This window comes from Sinocyclocheilus grahami, unplaced genomic scaffold (genome assembly GCF_001515645.1).
Source record: "Sinocyclocheilus grahami isolate Dianchi unplaced genomic scaffold, SAMN03320097.WGS_v1.1 scaffold740.1, whole genome shotgun sequence".
NCBI lineage: Eukaryota > Metazoa > Chordata > Actinopteri > Cypriniformes > Cyprinidae > Sinocyclocheilus > Sinocyclocheilus grahami.
The window spans coordinates 227,589-249,529 of NW_015505919.1; the positions used below are offsets into that span (position 1 = coordinate 227,589).

General features: G+C 37.0%; 1 protein-coding gene across 1 annotated transcript; it reads left to right on the forward strand.

The window, feature by feature from the left end:
• The first annotated feature begins 1,036 nt into the window (after positions 1-1,036).
• Positions 1,037-19,311, forward strand: LOC107560707 (serine/threonine-protein kinase B-raf-like). Its single transcript, XM_016244952.1, has 15 exons — positions 1,037-1,260; positions 4,624-4,767; positions 7,064-7,285; positions 7,685-7,724; positions 8,621-8,740; positions 10,020-10,153; positions 10,244-10,361; positions 10,446-10,530; positions 11,814-11,990; positions 12,148-12,194; positions 13,138-13,256; positions 13,337-13,468; positions 13,654-13,788; positions 16,121-16,274; positions 16,373-19,311. Exons 1-15 carry the CDS (start codon positions 1,093-1,095, stop codon positions 16,393-16,395), a joined length of 1,818 nt encoding a protein of 605 aa, XP_016100438.1. The 5' UTR covers positions 1,037-1,092; the 3' UTR covers positions 16,396-19,311.
• Positions 19,312-21,941: the final 2,630 nt, after the last annotated feature.

Consider the following 21,941-nt stretch of genomic DNA (forward strand, 5'->3'; position numbering starts at 1 on the left):
ATCAGTATAATCAAACACAGCTGGACTCAAATGAAGGTGTAGAACGATCTCAAGGATGATCAGAAGAAATGGACAGCACCTGAGTTAAATATATGAGTGTCACAGCAAAGGGTCTGAATACTTAGGACCATGTGATATTTCAGTTTTTCTTTTTTAATAAATCTGCAAAAATGTCAACGATTCTGTGTTTTTCTGTCAATATGGGGTGCTGTGCGTACATTAACGAGGAAAAAAAATTAACTTAAATGATTTTAGCAAATGGCTGCAATATTACAAAGAGTGAAAAATTTAAGGGGGTCTGAAAACTTTCCGTACCCACTGTATATATGGAAATGTATCTAAAGAGCCAAGTAATGCTTTTGTTATGAATATAAAAACTTAGCCTAATATAACACCCTTTCATAGTAATTGTTATGTTAAGTTATCATGGCAAATGAGTTATGTACACCAAAAGGCACCCTACAGTGATATTTACCCTTATAGTTGTAATTATGGGGGGCAAAACATAATTAAGTAATGCCCATATATATATATATATATATACTAAAAGGCCTTACTTACTAAAAAGTATGAACTATCAGAAGGCACATCGAAAAAAATTTCAGCGAAGTTTTGATAATGCTGAGAGGCCTTAGAAATGTAGACACTAAATATGATACAGTAGACTTTATAGGGTTAATTATTATTTCTTCAGAAAATTGTACCCCTCTGGCCACCTGATAGTGATGTGAGATCATGTTGGATTGACTGCTTAGTGCTTAGTCAGGTGATATACATAAATATTAATGTTTATATGCAGAGCTTTTGGCTTAAAATCAAGCTTTTTGGAGTTATTAGATAAAAGTTACCTTTATATATGGTCAACCTGATAGGCTGTTAACATAAGAAGGGATCATTTAAGTTGCATGAACCACATAGCTGAAACAAATTTGTGACATTATAATTTACACTTTAATATTAGCGCACTGGTCGGCGTCCAGTATCCCCATTTACCCCTCCACGGATTTACACTTGGTGAATCTGTCTCCCCCTCCTGTCTCGTTCTCTGTTTCTTTCCTCTATTATTTTCCACTCGGTTTCTCGTGGTTTAAAATGGCGGCGTTGAGCAGCGCCGAGTCCCCACCGCCCGTCTTCAACGGAGACACCATGAACCGCGATCCGGAGCGGGACCCGGGACTGGACGAGCTGGGCGCGGGGCTCGAACCCGCCTGTCCCGGAGGAGCGGCGATCCCCGAATGTCAACAGGACATTCCCGAGGAGGTACAATGGGGGAGTCAGGGTTGAAGGAGAACTGGGGTGTTGAGCGGAGCTGGGCTGAATGGAGATGTTCAGGAAACACCGGCTGTAATACGGATCGTGTGGGGATGCAATGCATTGCAGGGGGCGAGATGATGCACTATATATATATATATAGTAGAGCAAATCTTATATCGTGCGCTTATGCATTTTCGCAAGGTGCATTTCCGAATGACGCCATTGATAATTTTGTCATTGCAGTTCTCTGAGCCAATGTTTATCATAAGGCCTGTTCGTGTTTCATTGGCTTTATCCCCCCCCAACCCCAACCCCAACCCCAACCTCGCTGCATAGTATGCATGCATGCTACATATCTCACCTTGCGATGCATCTTATTAATGGGAAACTACAGATGCAACGGGGAATATTAACGGCTCGCATGCATTGCTTTATCTCCTTTGTGTCACCAGCTGGCGCGAGCTGAGTCTGCGTTCGAATGCATTTACATTTAAATCTGCAGTGATGTCATTGTGCTCGTGCATTTGGTCCTGCTAACGTTCTACATTTATTTTTGATCCCGTGCAAATTTATTGCATTGTGCATCTTTCTTCTAAGCTGTCAGCTGACTGTCTGCACAAATCACTTCTGCTGCTATAGGGGGTCTTTGCTGTTCGATGTACACACTGGGGTATTTCGTGGGTACATTCTGCACCCTGCAGGAACGTCCAGTTTAAGTTAGTAACTTTAGCTGTATTTTGGAGCCTGGTTGACCAGGTTGGAGCATCTACAATGTTCCAGAAACCACCTATTACTAGCTGGTTAGTTGATGCTCTACATGCAAGCTTTAAACCAGCTACAATAATCCAAAAACAGTTTGACCAAAAGGTAGCTGTGTTTCTGGAACATTACAGCTGGTTTCTTTCTTCTCAAGCTATCTAGAAACCATCTAGCATTTTTCTAAACTCTCCTACGAACTTAACATGGATTTTTGCTGGCAGACTAGTTGGATTAAAGAGCAGCTTGTGTAAGTTATCATTGTAGGAGTGCTTAGTGGTAATTAGATTAATTGTACTGCTGGCTCCCGTAACGGCTATACTGTCCGATTATACACAGGACTTGTCTTGCTTCTTTTTAAAAGGGCATCTATATTTAATTTATTACCTTTTTTACTCATACTTGAAGTGAAAATGTGGTATTGTTAAAGAATGGAGCATGATTGCATCCGATTGAAGAGTCCATGAACTTAGTTAGTAGTTTTATTGATGGTCACTGCCATAACCACATTAGACTTTGAAGAGTTCACATCATAACTTCCCAATAAAGAATAGTTTGATAGGGTTTGCAATGGGAGATCCTGAACTTTTACATTGACCCGGAATCTTGAATATTTGGCATAAGTGAGTTTTCACATTGCTGCATTACTGACATGAATGTTGAAGGAACATGAACTTCTCATTGTGTAGTTCTACAGCTATGACTTGTATAAAAGATACATTTGGAAGAATGTAATGATCTTTTGTTTTGATACAATTACACTGGAGCTTTTATGGTTGAAAAGAGATTCAAAAGCATCATAAAAGTATCATGTTATATGATATAGCCTATTATATTCCAGTGGGTTGGTAACAGGATCGAATTGAACTTGGGAATTGGTTCAGTCCAATTCATTATCAAATCATTCAAATATTTTCAGTTTGTCTTTTATATAGTGAAATTGTATGACTTCACAAGTCAAATGCAAGTCATATAGACTACTTTTTTTTGGTGTTTGCATATTTTTTCAAGTGTAAAATGCCAGTTCCTTTTTTTTTTGTAATTTCTTTTTGAAGGGGAAAAAACGATATTCTTCAAAATTTCTGCTGCTGTGTTGTACATATATATAAAAAGAAAGTCATAAGGTTTGAAATGGCATGAGGATGAGTAGGCCTAAATGATGGCAGAATTTTCATTGTTGAGCCTCTTTGTAGAGAAGTTGTAGATGGCTGCAATTATTTCACATGTATTGAGCTATTTTAAACTGTCTCGGTTATGCTGCATCATGTTGGAAACACGCAGTCTATTACCACATGGGGTTTGCTTTAAAAGAAAGGCTTGTAACAAATGTCTGTTTAAGAAACTGTCAGCAATCTTTGTCTTTCAGGAGTTTATATTGGCAAGTCTACTGAGAAAGTCCCTTGTCACAGATGCCTTTTAGCCTTTTTTCGCACTAATTTGACTAGTAGAGCCAGTTTATCTGCAAAGTTGATTAGGAATCAAGTGGCAGCTTGACTCTCGGAATGCAGGATTTTTAATCAGAACTAAAGCTAGATGCACTTAAATGTGCTATTTCAAGGGACGTAGAGGCATTCCAAGTTTCTTGACAGTCTGCTGGAAAATTGTTTCTCCAAATGGTGATCATAATAAAGTTTACTTGTAAAGCTTTGTAGCACTGTCAGATTGTGTTTACTTGGGCTAGAACATTTTCCAGTGAACTTGGAGTATTTTATGATGCTGCTTGTATTGCTTGGCAAACTTGAAAAATGTTTATTGGCTATTTGGAACAAGTGCATTGCTTGCACGTTTCCTTGAGCAAATGCTTGGCTGTAATTTTGTAGTACTTTAAATTAAGAGAGAAAAGTTTCTAATATTGGATGTGGTAGTACTTTTTCCCAAATTGCAGTTGCCCACAGTCATGACCTCAGGCACACCAATGGTTTTTAAAATGTGCTGCAATTAAAATCTTCAAGAACTAACATTTTTAGATCAATCATCTCCTGATAAATAGCCTCAAATGCTTAAACATATTCACATTATGGTTGTGAATGTCAGATTTTTGTACATTTAAAGTTGCATAAAATGCATAATTCTTCTAAGAAGGGTCGATTGCCAAAAAATAAAAGGTCTCCTGAAGATCTCCTGTTTCCATTGGTCAGACACAAGGATAGTCCCGCCCCCAATACACACACCGTTGGTTGAGACAATACCGCCGTGTCAGGTTTTGAAAGTGCCAGAGTGTTGGCTGTTTTCAGGAAAATAAGTCTATGAACGGCTTAAAATTGTCTCTGCAATTTAAGTTTGAGACTGGACAAAGTATTTAACAAAAAAAATACACTTCAGTTTAAGTTGAAGCATTTTGCAGCAGTTTCTTTGCTAATGCTCACTGTCTGTTTACTTCACACCTCAGATTTAATCACTATATCACAGTTTCTGTGGGCAGGGCTAGAGACAGCCGTCAGTGTCAGATTTTACAGCTTAGTGAAGACAAGCAAATGATTCCGTTTATTAGATTTAGCCTGAAAATTAGGTCCTTACTCATGTATAGTGAAGTTCAAAGATCGGATCAATCTAGGAATCAGCTAGGAAAGGAAGCTGGGAAAATTGGTTTGCTAACTCTAATTTTATTTGCAGATATGGAACATCAAACAGATGATTAAGTTAACCCAAGAGCACCTAGAAGCGCTTTTAGATAAGTTTGGAGGAGAACACAATCCGCCATCTATATACCTGGAGGTGAGTTGGCCCGACAAACGAGTTGCTGTCATGAGTGTGATGTGAAAGTAATATAAAGATGTTTTACTATACCAAAAATGTTCATTTTGAAAGATACATGATGTTATAAATGAAGAATAGCATGAATAAAGTAACTGGAATTTTTTACGCCATCTGTAGTTACAATTAACTTTTGGGCTTTGTTTCAAAATCTAGAAAGCCGCCTATGTAGGTAGCATTTTAAGGCATCATAGACACATAAAAAAAAAGTCTAAAAGTTGAAAATGCCTTTTTAGTCAAATTCTATGGGGGCATCCTAAGTATCCATCCCATAATGCATTGCAACAAGCATAGTGCAGAAATCCATATATAAGCAGGTGGGAGCAATTAATTGAAATATAATTCATTTAATATTTATAAAAGTATTTAGAATTAGTCAAATCTAGTTTTCTAAATATGAATGTGTGAATATGCTTTTATACTAATTGTTGTTAGCTTAGCAACATGATAATGGAAAAGTTAAAAATCTTAAACTAATAAAATGACAAGCATGTGACAAAATTAAATTGAAAACTCAAAACCTAAAATAAAAGCGAATTCAAAATATTATTATAACTAAACACTATAATGTAAATGCTGCACACTGCTATTATGATACTGGCCTGATGACAGAGCATTAGGTATGGGCTCTGATGGGAAAAAAAGGAGGTGTATTATGTCAGTAATATTTTGCCCATGAGTGGATTTTAGAATTTTTGTTATGAACGGAGATGGTAGGATATTTCGACCATACTTCACAGTACGGTTATAGTAAATAATTTGCATGATGTGAGTAATTATTTACATTACAATCGATAATGTGTTACAATCCTAGTAAAAACCTAAAAAAATAAAAAAGGAGGAGTTATTCTGCAGAATGTTCAGGCTTCTCTCTGCCATACAATACTAAAAAGTAGGAAGGAAAACAGTCCATATAACAAGATCTCTGAAGTTATACAGTAGCTTTATGTGATTTACAGATTAAAAATGTAGTTGTTTTTCACTAAAATGATGTCTAATGAAGTGTTGTTTTTGTTAACTAAAGAAATCTTTAAAAAAAACTAAACTAATAAAAATGAGAAAAACAGATTAAAATAAAAAATATTAAAAATCTGAAATTAAAAAAAGCAAATTCAAAATATTTCTAAATACTATGTAAATAATACTAATATAATATAAAAGTAAATGAAAACTATTAGAAAGCTTAAAAAAAACTAAAAATAATAAATGACAAAAGCATATGGCACAACTCAAATTAAAAGGAAAAGTAGAAATATAAAAATAAAAGCTAAATCAAAATATTAGTAAATACTATAATAGTATGTAAATAATACTAATATAATCTAAACATAAACAAAAGCTATAGCAATCTTAAAAACAAAACCGAATAAAAAACGAGAAAAGCATGACAGAACTAAAATGAAAATGAAAACTGAAAATATAAAAATAAAAGCTCATTTAAAAATATTACTAAATACAATAATAGTGTGTAAATAATACTAATATAATATAAAAATAAATTAACACTATATAAATCTATAGCTAAAACCTAATATAAAAATGAATTCAAACTACTATAATAGTATGTAAATAATACTAGTAAAATATATGCAAAAATAAATTGTACTAAAAACATAGTTAAAAATCTTAAACTAATAAAATGACAAGCATGTGACAAAATTAAATTGAAAACTCAAAACCTAAAATAAAAGAGAATTCAAAATATTATTATAACTAAACACTATAATGTAAATGCTGCACACTGCTATTATGATACTGGCCTGATGACAGAGCATTAGGTATGGGCTCTGATGGGAAAAAAAAGGAGGTGTATTATGTCAGTAATATTTTGCCCATGAGTGGATTTTAGAATTTTTGTTATGAACGGAGATGGTAGGATATTTCGACCATACTTCACAGTACGGTTATAGGCAGTCTTCAGTGCCACATGATCCTTCAGAAATCATTCTAATATGCTGAGTTGGTGCTCAAGAAACATTTCTGATTATTATCAATGTTAAAAAGAGTTTTGCTTAATATTTTTGAGGAAACTGGAATATTTATTCAGAATCCTCAATAAATAGAGTTAAAAGGGAAAGTATTTATTTGAAGTAGTTGTCTTTTGTAGCATTATAAATGTCTTTACTCTCAATTTTGATGCATTTTAATGCATCCTTGCTGAATAAAAGTGTTAATTTCTTTCAGAAAAACAAACAAACTTTTGAATGGTAGTGTGTATGTATAATGTATCTGCTATGTAACTTTTATTTGAGAAACTGTCACATTAAGGGTCACATTAATTATATACTGTAGTGTGTAGGTGGCTTTTAATCGTGTATTGTGCAGAATTACATTGTACTCTCCTGTCTCTGTTTTCTCCAGGTCTCTGTGCCATCCTACTGTGTCCCCGTCCAAATCCATCCCTATCCCACAGTCCTTTAGACCTGGAGAGGAGGACCACCGCAACCAGTTTGGCCAGAGGGATCGCTCTTCCTCAGCCCCTAACGTCCATATCAACACCATCGAGCCGGTCAACATTGATGTGAGAACTGGACAGTTGGCCAGCTAACCAATATATTTTAGTCAAAAGGATTTAATCCATTTTAATGTTATAAGCCCAACTTAAAAATGTCTTTACTTTGCACTTCCTGAATCTGAAAAATTAGCATCCAGTAATATTAATATTGATCATATTTGAAGTGTTCTTTTATTTTAGATGCATTATATTATAATTTATTTAAATTAATATTATTTATTTTTAAATGTGTTTACATTAAGTGCCCTCAACCATATAATCTTGTTTATTTTAAGTCTATTAATATAGAAGTTTCTTATACCCCCCAAAAAACGTAAGGTACATTTGTAGTAAGCAAAAAGCACAAAATGTTACAATTGCTCTGGTCTCCCCAATTCCCTGCTAATTTGTGTTATTTCTGTACAGGATTTGATCCGTGATCAAGGCTTACCGAGGTCAGATGGAGGTAAGTGTTGTCCGAAACAGAAAACATACACTAAGACACACCGAATTCAAATGGCTTTCCATCATCCCATGTCTTTGTGCTGTCTCTGTGTCATTGGCCTTAGAAGTTTGGGATAGCTGATCCATTTCACTCTGCCTGCTAGTAAAAGCTGACAAACAGGCCTTTCTCTCCCCTGCTCGCTTGTGAATTGCTTCAGCCCTTTTCTTTATCACTACTGGCCTGCTGTAAACTACTAATTCCTAATCTCTGTGTTCTCAAAACCCGCCCCTGTCCTTCCTGCTTCTTCAAAACATGTCCCAGAACTAAGTTTAAAGAGACAGTTCACCCAAAAATGAAAATTCAGTCATCATTTATTCAGCCTGGTGTCGTTCCAAACCTGTATGACTTTTTTTTTTTTCTTCTGTGGAAGGTAAAAGAAGATGTTTAGAAGAATTTCGAGCTGCTCTTTTCCATAAAACAAAGGGCGAGTAATTGATAACAGAATTCTCATTTTAGGGTGAACTGTCCCTTTAAGGACAGACTGTATACAGAAATAATGAAAAACTGGCTCTGTGTCACCTATAATTCACTTGATCTTTTCTAAACAACCTCTGAGAGTAGACACAGGATTTTGGTAGTGGGTGACCGAAAGTGCACCTGAGCTTCGGGGGCCAGTGATCCCGTGTCTGTCTCTCTCCCCCTGCAGCCCCCTCGCAACACCCAGTAGGGTGAACTGTCCCTTTAAGGACAGACTGTATACAGAAATAATGAAAAACTGGCTCTGTGTCACCTATAATTCACTTGATCTTTTCTAAACAACCTCTGAGAGTAGACACAGGATTTTGGTAGTGGGTGACCGGAAGTGCACCTGAGCTTCGGGGGCCAGTGATCCCGTGTCTGTCTCTCTCCCCCTGCAGCCCCCTCGCAACACCCAGCCCGCTGCTTGAGGAAGAACCGAACACGGACCTCAAGCCCCCTTCTGTCCTCCCACCCCAATGACATTGTCTTTGATTTTGAGCCTGAGCCAGTGTTCAGAGGTAGCTAGGCTTTTGTGCGTGGCTGTGTCCCACTCCTTGTCTCGTCTTTTGCATGTCTGTCTGTCTGTCTGTCTGTGTTTGTCTTCCACCTTGTGTGTTTTCAATTTCACTCCTCCTCCTTTAAATTCTCACTTTCTCTGCCACTTCTCTCGCACAAACTCTTTCACTGATGTTTGATGGGCTGCAGTCACTTTTCCTCAACTCAATACACTTGACTCACTTAGTAAAGCAAAGAATGACACATGTGTCTCGCAGACATTTCAGAAGTACAGGCCCCCTTTTAAATAATAATAAATCGGTCAATATTAAAAATATAATGTATATTTTATTTAGGTCACATGTGCCATTATCTAACACTCGGTTATTCTTTAGAAACACAAATAATAAGAGTCAAATGTAATCTTAAAATGCAGTTCTCACAAAATAATAATAAAAAAACAATCTTAAAAAGCAAATCTCAAAATGAATATCCAGTACAGCACAGTAATAATATATAGTATTTTTTTTATACTGTACACTATGTTGTGATGCCTGAATTGACTTGATTGAATTTTATTTTTTATTTTATTTAGCATTTTATTTTTTATTATTTGTTTAGACAAAATAGTTTTGAATTTTAGTATTGGTTATTGACCATAACGTAAAAATAAGTATTGGCTTATTGCATTGGACAGTGTTATTTTAAATATAATATAAAATTTATATTTCTAATTAGCTTTAAAAAAAATTCAGTTTTAGTAATTTTAGTCTTTAAATTTAAACGTATTTTATATCAGCTACTTGCCAAGGCAACATAACTAATATTCTTTTTTATTTAAGTTTAAGATTTTCATCTTACAGTTTTTTATTTAACAGTATTTTTTTTTAACAAATGAAAAAAAAATATATTAGTTTTAGTTACCAATAAGAACATTGATACCTGCCAGAATTGTTTGTTTTAATCCCTACTTGCAGTACTTTTGCGTACAGATCTATGTGACTTTTTTTTTGTTGACATTTTTGGGGATACTTTTTGGTTTTCCACTGGGAAAGAGATATGGGGTGTGGCTTAGGATTTGTTAGTATACTTCAGTCGAGGCATATATTGCTCACAGCCCCTTATTTCACACTGCATGGGCTGTGACGTGATCCTTTCCTCTCTTTCTCCCCCCATGTGACTCTAAGATTTTATTCCTTTCCTTCTGTCTCCTTCCCCTCTTACTCTGTCTCTCTCTTCTTTGGCTCTCATATTTCCTGTTAAAGTAACTTTACTTTGTTTCTCGACCTCTCGTAATGCCAGGCTCCACAACAGGCCTGTCGGCCACACCTCCTGCCTCCCTGCCTGGTTCCCTGCCCAATGTGAAGGTGTCCAAATCACCCTGCCCACCGAGAGAGCGGAAGCCATCGTCTTCATCTGAGGACCGCAATAAAATGGTGAAGATTTCTTGACCTTACTTGACACATCTAGTCCAGTTCAAAGGTCATTCGAGATGGTTTTTGGCATTTATTTTGTCTAATATTTAGAAAACCCTGGGTCGACGGGACTCCAGCGATGATTGGGAGATCCCAGAAGGTCAGATCACCCTGGGACAGCGGATAGGATCTGGCTCTTTTGGAACAGTCTACAAGGGGAAGTGGCACGGTAGGTCCTCTGAGAACAGTTTTGGTCTAAAGATGATAAAGGAATGTACAGAAAAGGCTAAATGTGTGTCTTCTTCCTCCTCAGGTGATGTGGCGGTAAAGATGTTGAATGTCACAGCTCCCACTCCACAGCAGCTACAGGCCTTTAAGAATGAAGTGGGTGTCCTCAGGTAAGAGCGTAAAATTACTCATCATTTCAAAACACGGTCTGTCCAAATTGTAGGTTTTAGGTAGTGGTTAACCAATATAGGTTTTTAAAAAAATTTTAATGTCATTTTTATTAGAAGAAAATAATAAAAAGGGTTTTAAACTATCTCAACTATTGGTAACAGGGTTGCAAAAAATTAAATTAAACAATTATATTAAGTGTAAAATTAGTATAAAATAATAAAATTCTCATAATATTTGATTTAACTTCATTGTTTATTTTTTTTAAACATTTGTATTTATTTTTTTTCCCCCTATTTTTATTTGAAGAAAATCATCAAAATCATAATTTAAGCGATCCCAATTGTTGGTAACAGGGTTGCAAAAAATTTAACTAAATTAAATTAAACATTTTAATTAAATGTAACGATAATTATATAATAATTTGACCTCATTTTTTGTTATAAATTTGTATTTATTTTTTATTAAATTTTTATTAGAAGAAAATAACCGTCATACGAACCTGGATTGTGTATTTGTTGGACATTATTTCGATGGAACTCTCAACTTCTCGTATACATGGATCTAATGTGAAAACTGTAAATTTATGGCATTCAGCTTTTAATGTTGTCAGCTTTTCTAAAATATTTGTAAAAAATTATTTTATTGCCATTTATTTATCTATTATTATTAATTTATTTATTTTTTTTAACGTCTACCAGGTTTGGGATTGGTTCTAAATTTGCACAGTTGCTTTTTGTTTTATATTGCTATTCCCAGAAGAAAATTCAATAAACAGTTGTTAACAAAAAAGAAGAGAAAAACCAAAAGGGGTTTAAAATATACCAATTGTTGGTAACATGGTTGCAAAAAAATATTATTAAATTTTATTCATTATATTAAATCTAAACAATTAAATGACCACAATTAAATTATAAAATAATAAAACAAAATCTTATAATATTTATTTGACTGAAATTCTCTAAAATTGACGTAACATAAGGGTTAAGCACTTCCTTTCACTGACTATTGACTTTTCTATCATTAGTGCCGTCTCATTCTTTTGGGAATTGAGCGATGGAAATTAAAAAAGGCAGTATTGTAACAAAATTGTTCATTTTGTAAAAACATCATTCATCATAAAATACATGGCTTAAGTAGCAGCCTTAATCTTTAAACTTAAAGTATTCAATTAACTCATTATTTGTAAACCTTGTCATTAAATGTTAGTCTCACATTTTTGAGATTGTGTGCTACCAAAACGTTGTTCTGTCAAAGCATATTGAAAATTCTTTATCTCCCGCAGGAAAACCCGCCATGTGAACATCCTGCTCTTCATGGGCTACACCACCAAACCCCAGCTGGCTATTGTTACACAGTGGTGTGAAGGCTCGAGTCTCTACCACCACCTGCACATCATCGAGACCAAGTTTGAGATGATCAAGCTGATTGACATTGCCCGTCAGACGGCTCAGGGCATGGAGTGAGTGACACTCCAAAGTTTTTAGGTCAATGTAATGTTTAAAAATAAAGAATCCATTAAGTCTTGAATAGAAAGCGTGAAACCTGCTGGCATCAGATACTCAAATGCTCAGTTTATGATGCATGAATTTAACACTTGTAAATCATTTTATCCACAGCTATCTGCACGCCAAGTCCATCATCCATAGAGATCTGAAGAGTAACAGTATCCTTTGTAAAAATCTTTATTGTTATAGAAATATAAAAATTCATAAATCTATCTTTTCAGGTCACTATTGGTAGGTATATGTGTGCGTCTACTAGGGGTTGCACTGACTAATCGACTAGTCGACTTCAATGCTCTGCCACGATGCTTTAAGCTTGACGTTGACTAGTCGCTGGTCCTATAGAGGGCGCAACAGGATAAGAAATCTTTGAAGGGCTTCCACATTTACGCTCCGTTTCCAAACAGTTCAAATGACAAATAAATGCATACTCTGAAAGCGCTCCATAAGACATGTGTGATTATATTACTGGATGCTCGAAACTGAACGGGAGCATGCACGTTTTAAACAGTTTATTGTACAGGTAAGTTAATCGCCGTTCTAATCTAATGCGCTGCTGCACTGTAGCCTACAGGCAGTAGCGAGTACATCACGCGCACAGAATCATTCATGAAATGTATTGTCAACACTATTCTGTGATTTCTCAATAAAATAGCTTAGAAACTGAAAAATTCAAGAATATATTTCTTAACTAAATTCCACAGCTTCACTACTAGTAGAGAGACGCTGCCAGGCAGAATTAATTCACACACGCAATCGCTCTCACTAATGCATTCATATGAATGTAATCTTTACTGTGCTAATTCATCTGTACCTGATTTAGAACGAGCAGAAATCTGTGAGAAATATAACAACCCAAAAACAAAAGAACTGATAAAACAGCTGTTATAGGAGCAACAGCCATGTGGGCAGCGCGGTGTCATATGCCATAGCTGTGCACAAGCTGTTTGTCACAGCTCCAGACTTATTTGTTCATTAATGACGTCATCAGCGACTAGTCGACTTCGACTTGACTTTCATCACATAAAAGTCGACTTCAAAAAAATCAGAAGTTGTTCAACTCCTAGCGTCTATATGCTCTTAGCCTTAACACCACCTCCCTAGATATCTTTCTGCATGAGGACCTAACAGTAAAGATTGGTGATTTCGGTCTGGCTACAGTGAAATCCCGCTGGAGTGGCTCGCATCAGTTTGAGCAGCTTTCTGGCTCTATCTTGTGGATGGTGAGTGAAGGAACATGTCTTAACTATGTCAGAAGTGTTTCTTCTGTACTGACATCTGCATCTTGGCTGATCTGCTTCAGGCTCCGGAGGTGATCAGATTGCAGGATAAAAACCCATACAGTTTCCAGTCGGATGTCTACGCGTTTGGCATTGTGCTCTATGAGCTCATGTCAGGGGCTCTGCCTTACTCTAACATCAACAACAGAGACCAGGTGAACCTCTTAGCAGTGTATTTTGGGTGAACTATCCCTTCAAAGCAGTTCATATGATGTTTTCTCATCAATTCAACTTTGAATGTTAAAGTACTAGTAAGAGGATGTACGTCATGTACAAAAATCAAATTTCTGCCAGTATCTGAAAATTGCAGAAATGAATGTTCATATCTTTCCTCATCCAGATTATCTTCATGGTTGGCCGGGGTTACCTGTCTTGTGACCTGAGCAAAGTGCGCAGTAATTGCCCCAAGGCCATGAAGAGACTTATGGCAGATTGTCTGAAGAAAAAGCGAGAGGAGAGACCTCTTTTCCCTCAGGTAATGTTGTGAACACCTGTCAAACGTCTACTTTCTCCAATTTGGCTGCCAACTGTCATGGGCATGCAGATTTATGTCAAGGTGTGTTGCCACAAGATGGCATCTGAGTGGCATTAACAGAAAGCAGCTTTGCATTTGAATTAGTTTGATTTCAAATACTAGTAAAATATATATGTATTATTGGTGTAACAGTACACAAAATTGGTATGTTTTCAGTACAGCGGGGGAAACATTTAATTTCTTCTTTTATTTCTTTTTCTTATTAAATAGTGATTTACAGAACAAACTATGGCTTTGTCTTTAAATAAATTCACAAAATGAATATTTTAATTATTTCACTCTTACTCTATTGCGCTCTGTCCACTGGATAAATAAAAAGGTCATGTTATATGTAATTAAAATAATTATATAATATACAAGGGTGGCCATAAGTGGCGTGCAGATGCGCGTGCATGACCAAAATAAATATATAAGTTCAGACCGCTCATGGTCGACATGGTTGACAACTGTTAATGCACTCTATTATATCGACTAACTGTGATACTTTACAAGATTTTCATTAAAACTGAAAGCATATATCTAGGCTATGCATTGCCTGTTTCACAACAAAACGCAAAACAGTAACATTTCATTCATTCACTGACGCGCTTAACTCAGCAGTGCTAAAACAGCCAGTGTGTATACCTACCTGCCGGGCAACCCGCCAAAATAAAAGCTTGCTGATTTTAGATTTGAAAATGTTGAAAATTCATATAAAAAATGTTAATGTAAATATGTGAGCAGTGTATTTTTTTAAGTGTACAGTATATAAATAATTTATTTAATAGCATTATCACACTTTATATAATATTTTTTTGTTATTATTTTTAAAATTAACTAAATAAAGTGCAATAATACTATTATTACTATTAATCACTTTTATTTTTAGTGAATGACCTGCAGAGAGCTGGGACCAAAGTAACAAAGGCTACCATCAGTAACACACTGCGCTGCCAGGGACTCAAATCCTGCAGTGCCAGACGTGTCCCCCTGCTTAAGCCAGTACATGTCCAGGCCTGTCTGAAGTTTGCTAGAGAGCATTTGGATGATCCAGAAGAGGATTGGGAGAATGTCATATGGTCAGATGAAACCAAAATAGAACTTTTTGGTAAAAACTCAACTTGTCGTGTTTGGAGGAGAAAGAATGCTGAGTTGCATCCAAAGAACACCATACCTACTGTGAAGCATGGGGGTGGAAACATCATGCTTTGGGGCTGTTTTTCTGCAAAGGGACCAGGACGACTGATTCGTGTAATGAAAGAATGAATGGGGCCATGTATCGTGAGATTTTGAGTGAAAACCTCCTTCCATCAGTAAGGGCATTGGCTGGGTCTTTCAGCATGACAATGATCCCAAACACACCGCCCGGGCAACGAAGGAGTGGCTTCGTAAGAAGCATTTCAAGGTCCTGGGGTGGCCTAGCCAGTCTCCAGATCTCAACCCCATAGAAAATCTTTGGAGGGAGTTGAAAATCCATGTTGCCCAGCGACAGCCCCAAAACATTACTGCTCTAGAGGAGATCTGCATGGAGGAATGGGCCAAAATACCAGCAACAGTGTGTGAAAACCTTGTGAAGACTTACAGAAAACATTTGACCTCTGTCATTGCCAACAAAGGGTATACAACAAAGTATTGAGATGAAATTTTGTTATTGACCAAATACTTATTTTCCACCATAATTTGCAAATAAATTCTTTAAAAATCCTACAATGTGATTTTCTGGATTTTTTTTTCTCATTTTGTCTCTCATAGTTGAGGTAGACCTATGATGAAAATTACAGGCCTCTCTCATCTTTTTAAGTGGGAGAACTTGCACAATTGGTGGCTGACTAAATACTTTTTTCCCCCACTGTATCTAGGCTATGCATTGCCTGTTTCATAACAAAACGCAAAACAGTAACATTTCATTCATTCACTGACGCGCTTAACTCAGCAGTGCTAAAACAGCCAGTGTGTATACCTACCTGCCGGGCAACCCGCCAAAATAAAAGCTTGCTGATTTTAGATTTGAAAATTCATATAAAAAATGTTAATGTAAATATGTGAGCAGTGTATTTTTTTTAAGTGTACAGTATATAAATAATTTATTTAATAGCATTATCACACTTTTTATAATATTTTTTTGTTATTATTTTTAAAATTAACTAAATAAAGTGCAATAATACTATTATTACTATTAATCACTTTTATTTTTCATAGTTATATTTAATGGGTCACACTATGTGCAGTGTGAGCACCAAACGCATGTGCTCTCATGATTTTTATTTTAATATGCATTATATATTTATGGCAGATCCTGGCCTCTATTGAGTTATTGGCACGCTCTTTGCCCAAGATCCACCGCAGCGCTTCTGAACCGTCCCTTAACCGCGCTGGATTCCAGACAGAGGACTTCAGCATGTACACCTGCGCTTCCCCCAAGACGCCCATCCAGGCTGGTGGCTATGGCAAGTTCACGTACACAAACAGTGTTGTACCTTTTTTACTTGTATCGCTTAAATTAGTATGAAACTGAGACGAATCTGTCGTTTGTGTCTCCTTTTAGGTGAATTCTCAGCGTTTAAATAGTGCTGCAAATCCTAAAACTCCATCCCTTGTCAGTTTTTACGACGTCTTGTGTTCCTACGGTGGGTTCATCCATAACACAGAAAAGGACTAGTTTTCAAAGAATGTGCTGTTTTTCTTCCTCTTTACCCGAAGAGCTACGGCCTCAATGGAATTGCTTTAAAATAAAAATGATCTCTGCAGGGTGTCATTGCTGATTTTACAAAAATGTCATAAACATCACAAAGGACAACTCGATAATGCAGCGTACAACAAAAACGACTGATGTGAGAAACCAACAGCTGCTCACTGGAAAGAAAAAGGCAAACAAACCCAAACAGATTTTGGCAGGGGATGAAAAACTTTCCCCAAGAAGGAAGATAAATGGGTTTGGGATGAATGATATTGGGAGCACAAGCCCCGCCTTTGCTCCGCCCCTGGAGGGGAACAACACACAGCACTGGCCAATCAGAAAACAGGGCCCAGTGACATGGAATGATGGGAAAATTGGCATAAGAAAGAGGACGTCAAGTCGCAGTCATGGAAAGGTGCTGAATGTCAGGAGAATGATATTTAGAAACGTTTTTTCTCTTGCAATGAGTTTGTTACGAGATGTCGCCCGTGGGTGGAGTTATTAATACAGATTTCTTTGGTCTTTAGCATTTTTTTTTTCTCTCAAGGGTCATATGTTGTAGATAAACCGACCCTTTTTCAGTTACAGATATAGTTTGTGACCAGTGGTAAATGAAGCAACCATCAAAAGACTTTTTTTTTTTATATTCACATATATATTCTAGAATATTCTGTAGGTTTTTTTCTTTTAGTTCTTTGTCAAGGCAAACTAGTATTTTTTTTTATTTATTTTGCATTTCACATGTCCCACGCAAAGAAGCCTGGGGAAATGTTTTTAGCCTCTCTTGGATCGGCACAAATACCATCAGAAATGTCTGAGGTGGGCAAAATCAAAGCGGTTTCCGCGCTTCTAGAGAATTTGATTTAGTTTCGACTCCTTACAGTAGCTGAAGGTTACATTATTTAAAGTTTCTTGTAGAAAAACCCACTGTATAAAGCAAACACGAAGCCTTGCTATGGAGTAACAATGTGGGCGTATTTCAGATGTATTTCTGTACTTTTCACTACAACTTTAAGCTTAACTGTTGTTATTAGAAGCCATTCCTTTGAGGCCATAACGGTTAACAGATTTTTATTTTATTTTTTTTTTAGATTCGATTCATCCGAGTCTCTTTTCGAACACTTTGGACCTTGCACCGCTGGATTCATTCTGATATATTTGTTCACGGGTCATAGGGTCATTAAGTTTCATATAGTTTTTCTTGTGTTATATACAGGCAGGCCTGCAAAGTTACATTAATTTATATTGCTTTAATTGTATTACTTTTTGTTCGGTGTTGTTTCGAACTCTCAGAGAGGTGTGTGTGTGTGTGTATATGTATATATATATATATATATATACATACATATTTTCTCTCACTCATTCTGTGATTTGCTGAAATGGACATTACGCAGTGTGTCTGTGCACTTTGTATAAATGACTGATGCAGATAAGCAATTTTGCCTTTTTAAAGACTTAATATATTTTGTCATATGAAGAGGTTAAAGCATGGTTACCGGATTGCAAAATGAATGAAAATTGATTTCAAAAGCAGGCAGGGCCATGGGACACTAAAAACCAAAGCTTAATCCAACCTCCTAATGCCACCTTCGCCATTGCCGGAGAACGGTTATCTGGATCTTCGACCAAATCGATTCGCCCTATGACTCGAACAGGCGACAAAGCGGCGACTCTTCGTTTCAAGTTGGTCCAAAGACTTCTGCGTCAACCCTCTAGCATAGCTTTGGGCTGTAGTGACACTAGCACTGTGTAGCCCTGAAGTTCACCTAGACACTGTGGATAGTGGAAGTGCCCTCGTAGGGATGCTTTTTGTTATTTCGGCCTCTTCGTAGTGAAATAAGTGGCTCTGCCTCCTTTTTTTCTCGTAGGAAATGACGCATTTTTGCTTTCGACTCCACAATATGCTTGATGTTGCACAGATAACTGAGGCTCTGCGCTTGGTTCGCCACTCGTGCTCTGTTACAAAAGCGAAGACACGCATCCCATCTTCTTGCTTCTGTTGAGATGGATTGGATTATTTATTTTGGTTCTTTTTTTCGATTATTTTTATAAGGACGATGCTCTGTGAATTGGTTCCGCCACTTAAACTTGCCATTAAGGAGAGAGGAGCTCCACGGATCCTTTGAGTCGTGACGGTGGTCACTGTTTTCACATGTATAATTTAAAAAGACAAGACGTTTGAATGAACTTGTTACCAGATTAAGCTGGCAAACCTAACGTGGGTTGCGTATGGAGATGGTAGAGGTGTATTTTAAGAATGCTGTATTTATTTTCTATGGGAATGTTACTGAAGATGTCTGACTTGTGAAGGATCGATCCTTCTTGACTGGAATACTTGGGGACCCGTTTAATTACAACTCGGAGATAAACACACATATATACAGATTCTCTATAACCATTTTTATTTCACTCCCCAAACCCCCATTTTATTTGCTTTTTAAGCCTTCACCAAAAAACGTCCGTATCACATTCCTTTCTGTTGCCTCGTCTGCACTTTAACCCCACCCTCCCCCAGTGCAAGTTCATTCAAGTGAGGAACTATCATACAAATGTTTGGGAGACTCTTTTCATCTGTAAATAGCTGTACAAAGGAAGTACTGTCCGTTTGCTAGGAGGCATGGAGATAAAAAATAATGAAATGACTTCAAGTGTTTCAACTTAAGAAATAAAGGTTAAGAAAAGACATTTTGATAGATGAAATTCTGAGAAAATATTTCGGTGTAAAAATATTTAAGACTGTATTATATAAAAGGAAAAGAGCTTAATGTATTTGTTGTGAATATGAAAAACTGATATATTAAAGAAGTGCATGAAAACTGGCTAATGTTTTTTGTGCTTTTATTTACATTTTATTTGAAATTCAATGTGAAGCACAGTTTGCTTTAAAAAGGCTGTAACATTTACCACTGATTTTAAAGCTATATTTATGATTATACTAGTTTTTTGGCTTGCAAAGTAGATTTTTTTTACTTTTATTTTCTGTATTATTTTGTAAAGTTGAAGAGGAGTTGCCTTTCTCTCACTAGCTCTGCCCACTCTTTTCTTACTTGGCCCCTCCAAGTCTTTTGTTTCGATCCTTCAGAACAGAAGAGATACTGTCGCTTTATAAAAGTTAGGTTACCTAACAGACTTTCAGAAGCCTTTTTTCCTATCTTTAGATTGAAAAAGAGAGGAAAAGTTTGTGTATTCACAAAAATCGTCTTGGTGGGATATTATATTTGGTTGTTTCTAGACAGTAAATGCTTGTTGCAACATCCATGGGTGAGTAAATGCATTAATGTATTATTTTCTTGATAATTTTCCAAAATTTCCATATTAGTGTCTGATATATTTGTGATTTGTATATGTAAACCTAAAAATATATAAATGTAGTATATACATATTCCCCCCCCCCCCTGAAAGCTGTTCACTTTATATAACAGGTAAAAATATGACGTGAGTTCTCAACTTTTCAGGATTTGTCACTGGATCCTGCATATCTTCATCTCTTCCAGACGAGCGTGGCATGTCCAATTTCATCTCTCTGTCAAGAAGGAAAAGACACAATGAACGAGGTATCAAAAATTAATATACTAATTAATCAATTACTGTATTATTTTCAATTTCCATCAAGTCCAATAAGGGCTAGTTTATTCAAACCCTTTTGTTGATATTTCATGTCAATCTCAGAGCGTTCCCTGGCTAACGCTCAGAGGCGTCAGAGCCTGCAGCTTGAAAGGACCCTACATGTGCTGGATGTGCAGTATCAGCGGGAGCTGGCTGGGGTACAAGGTGCACAACAACAGTTGAGAAGATCCCTGGACCGCCTCGGAGAACGAAGTGCCATCAAAAGACCTGCTTTGGCCCTGCCTCCAACCTCCAAAAATCATTCCTCCTCAAATCAACCCAAGAAGACTGCCTCGCAGTCCTGCTGCCCAAACCACATAGTGTGCTCGAGCTGCAACCTGCGCTTAAGGTTGGCCGATGCACTGACCCGTCGTTTTACCCCCAGCCTGTGGACAATGTACACCTGCCCCTTGACCTCCTTCCACTCTGGAGAAATCTATTATATGCCCAGATTTGTACAGCAACGTAATCTCTCAATATCAGACAACTCTCTTAGATATCTGCCATTTATGTAGACAATACGTTTCTCCACTGCATGTGAATCTTATATATAATCTAGGTTTTCAGGGCAGAGGTTGTCTAAATTTTAGCCTTGTGGAAGTCATCCAGATGATTTTAAAGGGGGCAGTAACCTGACAGCAGGATTGAAAAATGGTGTACAAACAAAAAGACTGAGGAAACTCTTCCAGAGGGTGATTTTATAACCCTTGAAGACGTGTATTGTTCCATCTGAAAGCTTTTCTTACACGTTTAGTGCAGCACACATTCCAGTGCCCTAGAAAGTGTTTCTACGGTCTCAGCTGTGCCGTACTCACCAGATACTTGCACTGATCTTTACTAAAAACAAACTGCATTTTGTAACCCAGAAGCACATCTTTGTTGAATAGATCTGTGGCACATTCATATTAGGACTGGAAAAGAATTAGATGGGTGGATACTAGTTTTATGGTTAGCAGCAATAGAGTTTCATGTTATAAAATGACACCCACTTGCAAAAGAGGCAGGTCACCTGATCTGCCAATTTAACCTGCCACATGCCTGTAGAGCCTAGAGACCTGAGTTCAAATCCAGCTGTTACTTACGGACAGTGGAATCTATGGTATGTTGGCAGCTTTAATTAATGCTGTAACTAAACATAACATCAAAAATACCCCTGAAACAAACTTACAAACTCAGTGGCTCAGGGGGTGAAACATCACATTTTTAATCTTGGAGACCTGAGTTCGAATCCCACTATTGCTTGTGTTAAATTGTCATCATATAGCTAAATACATGCGCTTGGAAGTGAAGGCTGCGATCCAGACAAGGATTCAAATCCCACCTCAGCATGTCAAAATTTAACTGGTTTATTTCACAGGTGAGTGGAGAAATATAAGTTATTTAACACATTGAGCCAAGAGATCTGTGGCTCACTGGTAAGAGTGCTACCTCACGGGTGAGAGGTTGCTGGTTCAATCCCAGCCAGAGTCCTGTGGTATGAAGGAGTGGGGGTGATTCAGGAAAGACTCTACTTAAGCTTTAACTGGTTTATTGTAAAATCACATGCAGGTGAACAGTGAAATATAAGGTCAAGCATCTGGTCACACAAGAGATCTGTGGCTCACTGGTAAGAGCGCTGCCTCATGGTTCAGAGGTTGCTGGTTCAATCCCAGCCAGAGCTCTGCGATATGAGTGAGTGTTGTGTGAATGAAGGGGTGAGGATGATTCGGGTCCCCCCCTGAGTCCCAGAGCGATGTCCAGCAGCGGTTATGCTTCTTGATATTTAAAAAATTTTTTAAGCTGTATTAAAATTTTGAACCTCCCGTCACTTCCCCACCCGTTTAGGTTACCA

Bases quoted from the DNA above. Each gene is read 5' to 3' on its own strand.
- LOC107560707 (XM_016244952.1), top strand. From the start codon at position 1,093: ATGGCGGCGTTGAGCAGCGCCGAGTCCCCACCGCCCGTCTTCAACGGA. The intron at 7,725-8,620 runs GTAAGTGTTGTC...CTCCCCCTGCAG, and splicing joins CTTACCGAGGTCAGATGGAG to CCCCCTCGCAACACCCAGCC. The intron at 13,789-16,120 runs GTAATGTTGTGA...TATTTATGGCAG, and splicing joins AGAGACCTCTTTTCCCTCAG to ATCCTGGCCTCTATTGAGTT.